Source organism: Andrena cerasifolii, chromosome 4 (genome assembly GCF_050908995.1).
Source record: "Andrena cerasifolii isolate SP2316 chromosome 4, iyAndCera1_principal, whole genome shotgun sequence".
In the NCBI taxonomy this organism is placed as follows: domain Eukaryota; kingdom Metazoa; phylum Arthropoda; class Insecta; order Hymenoptera; family Andrenidae; genus Andrena; species Andrena cerasifolii.
In genome coordinates this window covers 4,445,129-4,458,285 of record NC_135121.1, presented here as the reverse complement: position 1 = coordinate 4,458,285, position 13,157 = coordinate 4,445,129, and the positions used below count along the sequence as shown (strand labels likewise).

At 40.5% G+C, this 13,157-nt stretch overlaps 1 protein-coding gene across 3 annotated transcripts; it reads right to left on the bottom strand.

Annotated features, from left to right (window-relative positions):
- Window positions 1–2,628: 2,628 nt before the first annotated feature.
- Clc-c (chloride channel protein 3) lies at window positions 2,629–13,157 on the bottom strand. Of its 3 annotated transcripts, XM_076811539.1 has the most exons (12): window positions 12,948–13,157; window positions 12,726–12,781; window positions 6,664–6,773; window positions 6,393–6,573; window positions 5,957–6,306; window positions 5,725–5,886; window positions 4,726–5,013; window positions 4,450–4,632; window positions 4,164–4,378; window positions 3,515–4,075; window positions 3,036–3,413; window positions 2,629–2,925 (listed from the first exon to the last, which is right to left on the bottom strand). In XM_076811539.1, the coding sequence occupies exons 3-12, from the start codon at window positions 6,760–6,762 to the stop codon at window positions 2,835–2,837; spliced, it is 2,508 nt and encodes an 835-aa protein (XP_076667654.1). In that variant the 5' UTR covers window positions 6,763–6,773; window positions 12,726–12,781; window positions 12,948–13,157; the 3' UTR covers window positions 2,629–2,834. The 3 variants fall into 3 exon arrangements, with proteins under 3 accessions (XP_076667654.1, XP_076667653.1, XP_076667652.1); XM_076811538.1 differs by lacking the exon at window positions 12,726–12,781 and having other exon boundaries at window positions 12,942–13,157; XM_076811537.1 differs by lacking the exon at window positions 12,726–12,781.

The window sequence follows — 13,157 nt, the reverse complement described above, 5'->3', positions numbered from 1 at the left end:
GACAGGCGACCGAGCAGCCAGCCGTGAAAGACCAGGCTGCTGAATCTTTCAAACGGAAACGTCGCGCGATGTTTCCTTCCCGATGCGTCCTCACGGCTACCGCTCTACCTAATTCGGCCTCCTGTGTTGCGGCGACTCCTGTTTATCGGTCACGCGCGATTCGGCGGCTGATCGCATCGCGGTATAAAAGTGTAAAACGATGCCGAACGACAAGGTTGAACGGAGGAAAGCGATGGGGTAGACGGCGGGCAGAAGCGGTCGGTCCTCTTGCTGGCCGCACTATGCACGACACTCGCGAGCCACAGTTACCACCTGTTCTACCCAAGGGGATACGGGAATCGCGTCGCGATTCGTGGCCCCGATATCTCTCGGCCGAGATGACAACGACGCGCTGATGCACGGGGCGAGGAGGTGTGGGGGGTGGGGGGGCGGGGGAGGGAATCGGGCGGACAGAGGGACGTGCAGCGAGAGGTGGCGAGGGTACGAGTCAGAATCGAAATGAGAGGCGGAACGAGAAAGGAAAGTGGCACGTACGTGGCTGGAGCGATAGATGGTGTGGCGAGGAGCGTAGGAGCGGCGGGGAGACGAAATCCGGCCGAAGGGAACCAGCCGAAGAAGAAGAGAGACGGAGACGAAGGAGAATAGGAGAGGAAACCGTGGTGCACCCTCGTCATATAGTTCGGTAATTCGTGACTCGAGCAAGGGTGCAAAATCACGGACGTCCCCGACGAGAACTGTGACGATACTATGGACGAAGTCGATTCGTTTCGCGCGCGCGCGTATCGAACGGCCGAGGAAAACGGCTTTGAGGTCTCCGGTTCTCTCTGTATAAGCGAATTTAACCTAACACATTGAAATACGTGCGTGCACACGCGCATCGGGGGTTATCGCTGCCGCGAACTAACTAGCGAACCACCAACCTGCACGAATACTCTCTCTCTCTTTCTCTCTCTCTCTATCTCTCTCTCTCTCTCTCTCTTCGCCACCCTCCGCGCTAACCCCCACCAAAGCTACGACTGACCCCTGCAGGTGATATCGTGGCCAGCGAGCGTCACGATTCCTTCTCTTTCTCCTCGCGGCCGACATTTCCACTCGGCAGCACCGCGGACAATTTCGAGGACGGCCGACCGCGGTAGATGGTTTCGCGAGAACGCGGGGGGAAATCCCCCAGGCCCATGGGATCGTGAGATCTCACGTACAGCTAGTAAATCGGCTCTGTGCACACTTCTCTTTCGTCTCCCGAAGCCGTCTAGAAAATTGTACACCCAACCTCCTTCCCTTTTATTTTAGAGGCTTTAGTTCCTCCGTTATCCACGGCAGGGACTCATATCCCGTCGCGACAAGTGTAGTGGTTCTTCTATGGTTCTCTCTTTAAACAAATTTATGTCTGAAGTGGAAGGCCCCATTTCCTCGGGCTATGCGGCTTTCAATGTGGACTGGCTTCCAAATATTTATTGATTCGTCCAATGCTTTTCGTCGGGCGAAATATTTCGCTGGTGCACAATTTTCGCCACCATTGAGGCGATATATTCAATCACCCAGTGTTATATGTTAAATCGCCCATTGCCTATGGCGTGGAACATGTTTTGCTTATTCGGCAACTCTGAGATCGATTACGCAGGCAATTACTGTCTTACGCTTTACAGCATTCGTTTGTGCGTTTTTTTTTTTTTTTAAATCGAAATGAAAGTAAACACTCCGCATCGATGCTTTTATGTAATGTATTGTAAATTTATCACTGTTATTTAAACAATATTTAACTTTACATTGGTAGTCTGACATCGGTATATATTAATATTGCGATGCATGTGTGTAACCTCGATATTCATAAAATACTTGTGTGTGTGTACATATATATATATATATATATATAAATTGCATGCTCGCGCACCGTATTTCCATATATACATACCTATATTAAGAATCAACATCGTCGATTACAGATACAAATTTCCCTAATTGCCTGTTGCTAAATTTTTTTAAAATAATTATTCAGCTCCTTAATGAGCCGGAAAATAGATCGTGGACGATCGATCGTTTCATTTTTCAATTGAAATCTTTGTACAAACAAATCATAAATAGTAACTATCGTACGTACAGAGACCCGTGAGCGTGTGAATGTGTATGTATAATACGTGTTCGAAGTATTTTATAAGCTCGTGTATCCGTAACATCAACGATTTATAAAATAAAGTTATCACGATTCTTCGTATTCAAGTATCAACCATGATTACTGTTTTTTTTTTTTTTAATTTCTGACATTGAAAGTGGCTTTGAAACTATTTTAATTATATTTAACAGAATGTGAAGCGCGCCATTCTATGTGCACGACACGTTGTATTATATGCGTGCATTAGAGTTTGGTCTATTGCTTATTCAATAGATCCTCTAGAGAACAGTTACCTTGATTTAAACTTTACGATATGGATGTTCCTCCCCTTTCGTATAGTGAGAGTTAGTAGCCACTAATACTTAATAAGGTCGAACATTTTGCGAGGTGCTCGCACAGAATAACAATGAAAGCGAAAAGTCTATTCGGAACTACGAAAACGTTAAACGAAGAACTCGTTCACGGACACGCAGAATATACGAGTTAGGTCGAATCGTGGCGCAATAAAATATGCGGAATCAGCGTACTGCGGTTAGCTGGAAATACATTGGCTACTCGTTGGTTTATCCTTAATCATCTTATAACTTAAAGTACCTCTAATTAATAATTATATGAAAATATAAAAAGTCACACTGTCGGCACAGTGTGTCTAATTTTCCGGTCGAGACTACGCATTATAAAACATTTTCTCTATCTCTCATATATATTTGTTATATACATTTCTTTAATTAAACAATACAGAATTGGGATCTTCATTGTCAAGCTGCTTCACGTGTCTTAATACGTCCTTTTTCGTGATGACTCCCAGAAGTCGACTGTACGGACAAACGTGATAATGAAATTAGGCAGACGTAAATCAATGAGGGGGGAGAATAATTTTGCACACGGAGGGGGATAACGGGGCTGAAATATAAAATGTACGTACCCATTATGCGTGACAAGTGTTTGCCTCAAACCCAGCTTCCTGAACATGTCGACAACAGTCTCCATGGGTGTTTGGTCCGTGATTGTGATCGGGGCCATGTCCAGAATCTTTTTCAACTTAAGGGGCGGCGGGGAATGACTTTGAATATTATTCCCATTTGTGAATATAACCAGCGACTGCCCGGTGATCTCTTCTGTCATACGTTTGGTATTTGCAATAGCAAGGTTCAGATCTCTACGAAGGACAAAACCAACAAGATACTGCGATTCTTTAGAGACTATCACAGGAAAACCATTGTGTTCTGTTTCTTTTAATAAATTCTCTACATCCTCCACTGTCATCGAGTCCTGAGTAAGCACATGAAGAGCTTCGTTACGCCTAGAAGAAGAAAGTTAAGTTTGTCAGCGAAGGATTGAGCCAAGAGGATATAAGGCGGCGAGAACGTCGGGATATCTGAAGCAGGTGAATAAGGTAATTACTTAGGCTGCATGACGTCAGCCGCTAGAGTGGTATGTTGAAACTCGTCTTTGCTGTCGAGGAACGGATACCCGTTCAGGCCTATGTGGGCGTCGTAGATACCCTGCTTTCCAAGGGCATCGCCGACCCATTTACTCGCCATTGCGGCCGCCATCAAGGGCACGATGTATCGCACTCCTCCGGTTAGTTCAAACATTATCACGACCAGAGAAACGGTCATTCTAGTAACACCGCCGAGGACTGCCGCAGCGCCGACCATCGCGTATAATCCGGGGGTGATGCAGTCCACGCCGGTTGAACATTCTTCGCTGAACATCCAGATACGTGGATAATTGTACGCAAGCTGTTCCATTCCGATGCCGACAATGCGGCCCATAATCGCCCCCAAACAAAGGGATGGAATAAATAATCCACAAGGTACTTTCATACCGAACGTGAATATTGTCAACGCAAGCTTTAGAATCAACGCCAACACCAGAAGGCATATCGCCTTGTAGACCCCAGGCCCAGCTGCTGCGATCTCGATCGCTGACTTTACAGCGGTGAAGTTTCTATTATAATCGCTGCACGGGAGAGAAGCAGAATATTTCTTGTACATCAGAGGAGGAGTACTTAAGTAAGAAACGAGAAACAGGTTGGTTTCTTACGGACCATAAAATGTCTGCGTTGGATCCCCCGCACTGACTGAATAATAGATATATGAGTTGACTTGTACTCATGCGTGTGTACGGGTTTGGATATCCAATGACGGCAGTTGCGACTGTCACTATCAAGACTTCGGTAACCGGGTACTGGCCTAATTTGGAAGTTTTACGATATCGGCACCAGAACAGATTTGCTTTGATGAACAAAGTGGCAATTACCCCCTAAAAACAAAAGTGACATCTTAAAACGGTCCTTTGATCGCGGAAGAAAGGTTAGAGCGAAGAGAACTTACACCAATTATTCCAAGCATAACGAACGGTATTAATTCAAAAAATATCCAAGGCTTGTTGTATTCCACGTAGAAAAGCACCGAGTGCTCATTACCAAAGGGATTTATTGACCGCAGAATGAAAGCAGCTATCAGGGCACAGAAGAACGATCGCCACAACGTCTTCAGGGGAAAGTAATAACTTACCTGTGGAACAAATATTGCAAATTTTTATACAACTACTGGCACTTCGTTCTCATTTTTTGACGTTTCTAAAAATTCCTTTCTTCCACCACGCACCTCTTCAAGACTGAACAGCACACCTCCAATTGGGGCACCAAAAGCTACCGAGACTCCTGCAGCGGCTGCTGCCGATAATATCTCTCTTTTCTTCGCCTCATTTCTACCGTATTTTGGAAAGAGATAAGAAAATATATTTCCAATACAACAGGCTATGTGAACCATTGGCCCTTCCTTGCCCAAGTTCAAACCTGCAGAGACTGACAGAATCAGGCCTACTGATTTAATGATCAGTGTCCATTTCCCCAAATATCCGCGAATAATAAATCCACTTAAAATGGTCTTTATCTAGAAAGCGATTTCAAAGTATGATGATTCAGAAAATATTATGGATATTATTCCGACAGGAACCGGTGGCCGATCGAGATGAAGTTCGGGGGGAGGGGTGGGGAGGGGGTGTGGACTCTAAATCTAAAATTGTAGCTTCGGGTATTTATTAGTTTCCGAAATATTAATAAAGAATATTGTTAATTTTTTGGGAGGGGAAATTTTTTTGGGTGTTAGTGCAGGCCCCCTTACCCGGGAACCCTCCCGTCCCCCAATTTTTCCATTTTTAAATTTTGTAGCCTCAGTCTCATTTTTAGCATCGCCAAACTCACTCACATTCCAAACTAAATTTGAACCTGACAAGTACGTAGCATTATGCAAAAATGTCCGCTGGAAGACTACATAGGGGCGCTGGGTAGAATAGATCCCGGTAAAACAGCTTTTTCAGCCAAAAACTGACCTCCGTGTACTGAGTACACACGCGCGCTTGCCGGCGGGTTAAGGGGGGACCGTGGTAAAGTGATTAAACAAGATCGGTAAGGTCTACCCTTTTATACACAATTACCCCTGTATCTTTTCAATGCATTAATTACCGAAGCTAAAATTTTATATTTGGGGTCTTTCCATACCCCTCGTAATACCCACCAAGTTTCATCCCGATCGGCCACCGGTCCCTTTCAGAAGTAGACCCATTATTATACTCCTCAGTTTTGATCTTTTTCCTGTACGTACCTCAGGTATACCAGAGCCACAAGCATAAGGAGCAAACATTCTTACTAACGAAGCAGAGAGGGAAGCAAACAGAAGAGCCCAAGCGATGTAGAACATGTACGAGATCATGTAAGGCCCTGCACCTTCTTTCGATTGGCTGAATACTTCGGGCCATGTCCACCACTAAAATAAATAACGAACGGCTAACATTCAGGCGGTGTAAACATATTAAAAAAAAATAAACCGGATATACCTGAGAACAGTTACCACCATCAAAAGTTGTCTCATTGTAACTCCAGCAGCATTGTTCTTTATTTAGCCAAAAGGCTTGAGGACATATGCCAAATTTCAGATCAGTCATCCAGGAAGCCCCAATGTCTATGATACCTGCTGCGACTCCTGTAAAGAAGCCAACCAACAAGACACAGAGCCATCCAGACCATGCATCGTGTGCCCCTTGGATTAAACCCCAAATAGAGTCATGCTTTTTCTTCACGATATACCGGTGTCGCATTCTATCCCGGGCAATATCTCGCTGCCAATCAATAGTGTGAAAGTCATCGTATTGACCGATGCCAGGGATATCATCGGAATCAACTGAAACTGATAATACAGAGAACCAGATGAAACACAGACGTTTGGAATCTTTACAAATGGCGCAAGGAATGGCGGCAGGACGCATTACTCACTGTGAGAGGAAGCATCGTCGATACGAACGTGTTCTGAAAGAACAGTATTCTCGCCGTGATGAGAACCTACGTTATTAACTTCCAGCATGTCGTCGTCACTGCTCAAATTGGTATCGCGTCCAGCAGTTCGATTCCGCAATCGCGCATCCTCTACGAAATATGTATCATCCGAATTTTCCACCTGCAAACATCCACAGTGATGGATATAGTATTCCTTTCTATATTCGGTGCTTTATCATTACACTGTTCTGTAGTCCAGCCTTAATCTTACTTTTCTATCAACTGACTGGTATGTTGTTAAAGTATTCTGATAATTCTGTGGGATTGTATTGTTCGACAAATTTGTACCCTTCAGTGGAAATTTCTCCATGGCATCGGAACCTGCAGAACAACATGTTGTATTTAGAGTACGTTCGAGTATAAGCCTTTATAGTTTTCTCCTAATTACTAATTCTTTAGTGAGGATTAAAATTACAGTAGGTCGCACTTCAAATTCAGTATCTGGTAATTTTAGAATAATAATGTACACCTGAGAAGTGCGCAAAGTAATTTATCTGAAATTATTACAGAACAATGCTCTTCTCATTTAATCAAAGTGAAAAATGAAACAATGTTGAATGTGCTCCCAGCATTTTAACACCTGACACTCACAAATCCCACACACTTTCACCCCTACTGTTTTTACAACTTTGCTGTATTTCTTCCACCAACAATATACTGACCGTATGAACCAAACCAAAACTAAAAGAACATTGGGAAATCAATCACGATATACATCATCCATCAATTATTTCAGATGATATTTGATAAAACTCAAAGATAATATTTAATAGGATAGCCTTATCTCGCCTCAATACTTTCAACCTGAATCTGTATCGACTTAATCAATACAAATATACAACCGCTTTGTCCATTTCTCTTGAAATGTTGTCTTTAATTTTCCTCATTATGAATACTAACAGGATACAAATTTTTAATTTAATCTACAGAATTTAAATCGTATTCATTAGGGGTGATTAGAAATCACTTGGTTCCTCTACGAGCTTTTATATAACGAGATAAAATTTGTATTCATCTATGTCGACAGTGCTCTTTCAGAAAGACATATCTTTCCGCAAATATTTTAGTATAAATTCCATTCCGAGTTTCATATTTTTCTCAAGAACGCATGGCTTCTTCCGTGGCTCTTAAAATCTAGCTTATATTTTCAGGTTGAACACTTTTATTCAAACAGTCTTCTTATTTGTGTTTGGCTGCATTTATTCGCCATAAAATTCAGTCTTTGTTATGATTTATCAATGTCTTTCTTGGACTTGGCGTTACAACAATTTTTAAATGTGACTAATTTTTCAAAAATTACTTTAACTTTGTTTAGATTTACTGTGTTCCAGCTTTTACAACGATTAAGGGAAAGATATTGGGATTAACATTTTTGGACTTTGGACTTGGCGTTACAAAAATTTTTAAATGTGACTAATTTTTCAAAAATTACTTTAACTTTGTTTAGATTTACTGTGTTCCAGCTTTTACAACGATTAAGGGAAAGATATTGGGATTAACATTTTTGGACTTTGGACTTGGCGTTTCAACAATTTTTAAATGTGACTAATTTTTCAAATTTTTTTTTAACTTTGTTTAGATTTACTGTGTTCCAGCTTTTACAACGATTAAGAGAAAGATATTGGAATTAACATTTTCCTCCTGTAACTTGAGATAAATTCTATTCTATGCTCTATGTACACACATCATTATTCTAAAATGACCATGCAGAAGATTCTTACTGCGAGCAACTTTAAGTTACCTGTAGAAAATTAAATGTCTGTGTCGATCAACTTTCTTCTTATATAAAATATGCTATTAGTAAGATAAATATGTCTTATATAATTAGTAATAAATACATCACCACGGGTGTGACAGTGGCGATCAAAATAATGTGTTTATCAAATTTAAAAAATTGTTGGACCAATTAATTGATATTCCATGCAGCGCAACAGAATCACCTCCACCCGCGATACTATTAAACATATTGAAACAGTATTGCCATATAAGAGATTCTCTTGCTCTCAAGCTGTACATTGTGTTGGATTATGTTGATGAATAATTCATAACTGCTGTCTAGAAAATTAAACTGTAATTTCTTTATATAGTACTGTCTTACAGTCATTGTACTTTATTTCTAACTAGCTGACCCGTTACCCGGTTTCACCTGGGAATTATTTATGTTTACAAAATAAAAAACGCTAAAAAAATAGTCTATAATCTAATCTAGGACGCATGTAATATATATTCAAAATTTCATTGAAATCCGTTCAGCCATTTAGGCGTGAAAGAAGAACAGACAAACAGATACCGTTTCACGTTATTGTGAGGTTTTATTATAGATAAGAATTGTTTAAATGAAACGAATGTGATTTTACTTAAAATAAGAAATTGACTATTAAATTATTTTCCCTACACCTAAATGAACAAAATATCTACTATTAATGCAGAATATTTGATTGTATGTCTTTTAGCTTAAAAAAAAATTCCATTGCATTTCATTCGCATGCTATTTTGTGTGCATTCAACAATTACAAAAAAATCTATTTCAAATTAGGCTTAAAGAAAAGTCGAAATTTAGGAAGACTAGGACCATTTTTGAACAGCAATAGTATGATATATTAGTATTCTTTTTTTGAATGTTTTTTTAGTATTTCCAATAATTAGCTTCAAATAAAACTATTTTTCAAAAGTTTTAATAATTTTGAAATAATAAATATCCAAAAATAATGAAATAATTTTACATGGTAATGTATTTCAAATATTTTTTTCATTTGAGTGAAAATTTTTAATAAACCTAATATAGGATATCACACAAATTTTATTAATAAATAATTAAACTCTGTTTTGTCACTGCTGTATGAAGAAGTATTTTATGTAAAAGTTTAAAACAGAATTTAAGTATAATAATGACAAAAATGCACTCCTTCCTATTTGATGGAACATGAAACTTATAAGTGATGATATACAGAAATACAAAAATACTATTTTCCCGAGAGTTACAAGGAATATCCAAAAACAATAGTTAAAAATACTTCAAAATTACAAATTGAAGGTGTTGAATGAAAAATGTTGTGGGAAAACAGGGCCAAAGAATTTTAAAATAATCTGGAATCTTTAATGAAAAATTTAATGTACTCAAACATAAATAAATGAACGTATATACATATCATATATATTTACACATGTATATGTGCAGAAGAGTCATCTTGGCTATATATGGTAAAAATTTCTTTCGCGAACTATTTTCGTTTTACCCCATCAGAACAGTTCCAATTCCAAAAAAAGCCCTTCAAGTTTTACATGTAAAGCCATAAATGTGCATGCAACTCATTATCAGCAGCCACTTCTTTGAGTCCTATTCCAAGATTGTACACCTGAAGTACTTAGCTACTTTATTTTTTCTCTCATCTGTAGGTATGTACCTTCCCAAACCCTTTCTTGCGGAAATCGCTTTAGATAACAGAAGCTCTTGCAGTTGTTCTACCTGAGACTACATGACCTAGCCTGGTCGGTTGTTCAGTCTTGGTCTTGATGTTGAAGAGTTAATAGAATAAAGTAAATATCGTTGCACGATTTAAGTATTATTACTCTGGGGCAACGGATTTAACAAATACAATTACAAAACTGTTTTCCTGTTGCAATCCATATTTATAAAAGAAGAAGTCCTGACTAACTAACTGACTCATCAACGTCCAGCTCAAACTAGGAACGTGATGTTTGGAAGGTACATTAGTTTCATGGCGTACGCACCCACTAAGGAAAGATTTTAAAATTCCATCCCCAAGGAGGTGAAAAGGGGTAATAAATGTATTTTCTCGGATACCTCAAAATCTCTTAGGCCCAATATATATGAATTTGGTTTTTACTTCAAAAGGTTACCCACATAAATGCCTAACAACCAATTTCAGGATTTTGTTCTAATCAATCTAAGGGGGTGGTGAAAATGGGTGAAATGTGTTTTCATGGAGTCCTTAATATCTCAGGCCCTAAGCGAAGCGCAGGTGTATTTAGCTAGTTAAGAATATGGAAACGATATTCTTTTACTATTTGTGATAAATACAGCTTCTAATCATCATGAGTTGTCACAGTCCGGCTATTGTGGTTATTTGTAGGAAGAATATAATAGATGCATTGCTCGTTATGTGTTAGAAGTAAAAAATGCATTGAAGCATAAAATAAAATGAAGACATCCTTCTAATATCTTAACTCAATTGCCTGACCCGACATGCCGCTGAATGGTCTTTCATGGAACTATTTAAAGAATAAACTCTATATAAGGCCCGGTGCAGACGAGCGGTTTGCGGCAGTTTGCCGCTGCGTTCGTTCGCGGTGAAGCAATACGTGCGTTCGTCAAAACGAACGCAAACATACCGCCTAGTAGCCGCAAAACTTTGCGTCCCGTGTGAACTGCTTCATATGAATTTATGTTCTGCTGAAATGCGCGCGGCAGACTGCACTGGGCCTTACAGTATTTATTCGAATGAACTCGAATAAAAATTTCGAATAAAGTGAAGTTATTCGAGAATAACGAATAAATTTGTATTCGACTAAATTTTTAGTCGTTATTCGTTATTCGAAGGACTGCCCCGGGGCCCTAGACCTCCGGCCGGGCCGAGGGGGGTATCATGAGGCAAGGGGAACACTCGAGCCGAAGCGGCTTATTCGTGACGCTTAGTCGCCACGGCGGTCCTTCGAATAACGAATAACGAATAACGAGGAACGAATAACTTCACTGTATTCGGAATTATTATTCGAAGGTTAGTCGAAGAACAATTTAGTCGAATAATGCCCAACTCTGCCGTTACGTAGCCGCTCACTGATTCTGCGCTGAACGCTACCGCTAGGTTGCTCACCGCTCAACACGTTTAGTGAGCGGTCGTCATTTAGATAAACTCCGCTACTTTTACGGAACGTGTCGAGTTGCTACAAATATCGCTACCCTCCCAAGTGTCGTTCAGCGGAACCAGGGCCGATCACCGTTGAGCTCAGTGAGCGGCAACTGAGCGGCTACGTAGCGGTTGAGTCCGCTGAACGCACCCAATAGTATGAGTGACGATGCGCTTCAGAATAAAGTAATCCATACAAGTCGCTTACACGTGAAGTGGATATCTGCTATTTTTTTATTAGAATATCAATGTAACATCAATGTGATACTACCACTTCCATTGTTATCTGATACCTACCTACGATTGTTTACATTATGCTATCATGTTCAAACAGATTAGAGCGATGTTTACATACTTGATATTCCATTTTAAACATTTATCGAATTTAAAACTTTGAAGGACTACAAGCCAGAAATAAAGCATTCGTGAACCTACACGATCCACTTTTATCAATGCAACAAATAGAATATTTTCTTAAAGCAGGCCTGCCCTTTACGGTGCAAATACCTCCTGAAGTTCTGGGACCCGGGCAACAGCCCAGCGCGGGACTGTTACTTTGCTAACCACAGCATGGGCTGCGGGAGAACTGCATGATTGTGCGGCCGTCCATGCAGTTCTCCCACAGCTCTCGCAACGGGTAGCATTGGAACAGTTACGTGCCCGGGTTTCAGAACTTCAGGAGGTATTTGCATCGTAAAGGGCAGGCCTGTATTAAAGTCTGATCGTTTAGGAGTACCCTATATCAGGGAATTAAGTGAACCCGGCGGCCGACATTCAGAGGCAACGCCTCCCCTCTCCTGCCACACGTCCCGGCCCCCGTGGCGGCCCAGGTGCTGGGGGCGCCTCAGGCCCGTACCATATGAGCCGCCCGTGGTGCATTAGGGTGACATTGTATCAATAGGTATCCACATCGTCCCAGAGAGCATGATTTTCGATGCGTGTTCATTTTGTCAACGCGCCACGCGCGGTTCACGTGATGCGGACCTGAGGCACTCCAAGCACCTGGGCCGCCACGGGGGCCAAGACCAGCAGTGAGAGAAAGGTGGCATTGCCCCTGAAAAACCTCTGCCATGGCATCATTTAATTCCCAAGCCTACAATATACAATATGCATATATATATATATATATATATAATAAATAAAATTTATTATTAGTTCCTTAAGAACGATTTGTAACTGAGAAACATTGAACGAAATCAATTAAGAGAATAATGAATGGTGAGGGGAAATGTTAAAGGATGGGACAAAAATTAATTAAAGATACAAAGTACTTGATATAATGATTGCTTGGCAGCCTATGGTTATCGTGCTTTTGCAATACAGTTTAGTACATTTATTTACGATTTTTAGAGGTTAGGGTAGACGACAAAGAATAATAGATGTATAAATTGGAAAGTTTGATTACTTCAAATGAATTGGAGGAGAGGTTATCGACATCCAGGTAAAGCGTGGAAAAAGATTCTGAAAAGAAAATGAAATTGAACAGAGCTTTAAACGGAACATTAGCGGAGGTTAAATTGGTTTTAATGCCCACAACAAAATCGTTTTCAATTGATTTTGTCGTCGCAAGGTTAGAGTTAACACCATATTTTCCAGATTGAGATGCTTAAGTACAACTCACACTAACCATTTTTTCCGCTGGTATGCCTTTCAGCTTTCCGTTCATGAATCTTCTTTCCCCTCCGTATCACGTCGACATTGAATCACACCATTCACTTCTCTCGAGGTGGCAATTTCACTGTAAAAATACGAATATTCCTTTTCTGATCGGGAGAAACTGGAAGGATAGAGAGAGCGAGGGGGAACACTTGTCAAAGTGCTTTCTTTCTCTCTCATT

Excerpts from the sequence above, each read along its gene's own strand:
- Clc-c (XM_076811538.1), bottom strand. The coding sequence starts at position 6,762 with ATGGAGAAATTTCCACTGAAGGGTACAAATTTGTCGAACAATACAATC. Across the intron at positions 5,014-5,724 it reads GTGGCTCTGGTATACCTGAG|ATAAAGACCATTTTAAGTGG; the intron begins GTACGTACAGGA and ends ATCGCTTTCTAG. Across the intron at positions 4,076-4,163 it reads TCCAACGCAGACATTTTATG|CGATTATAATAGAAACTTCA; the intron begins GTCCGTAAGAAA and ends TCTCCCGTGCAG.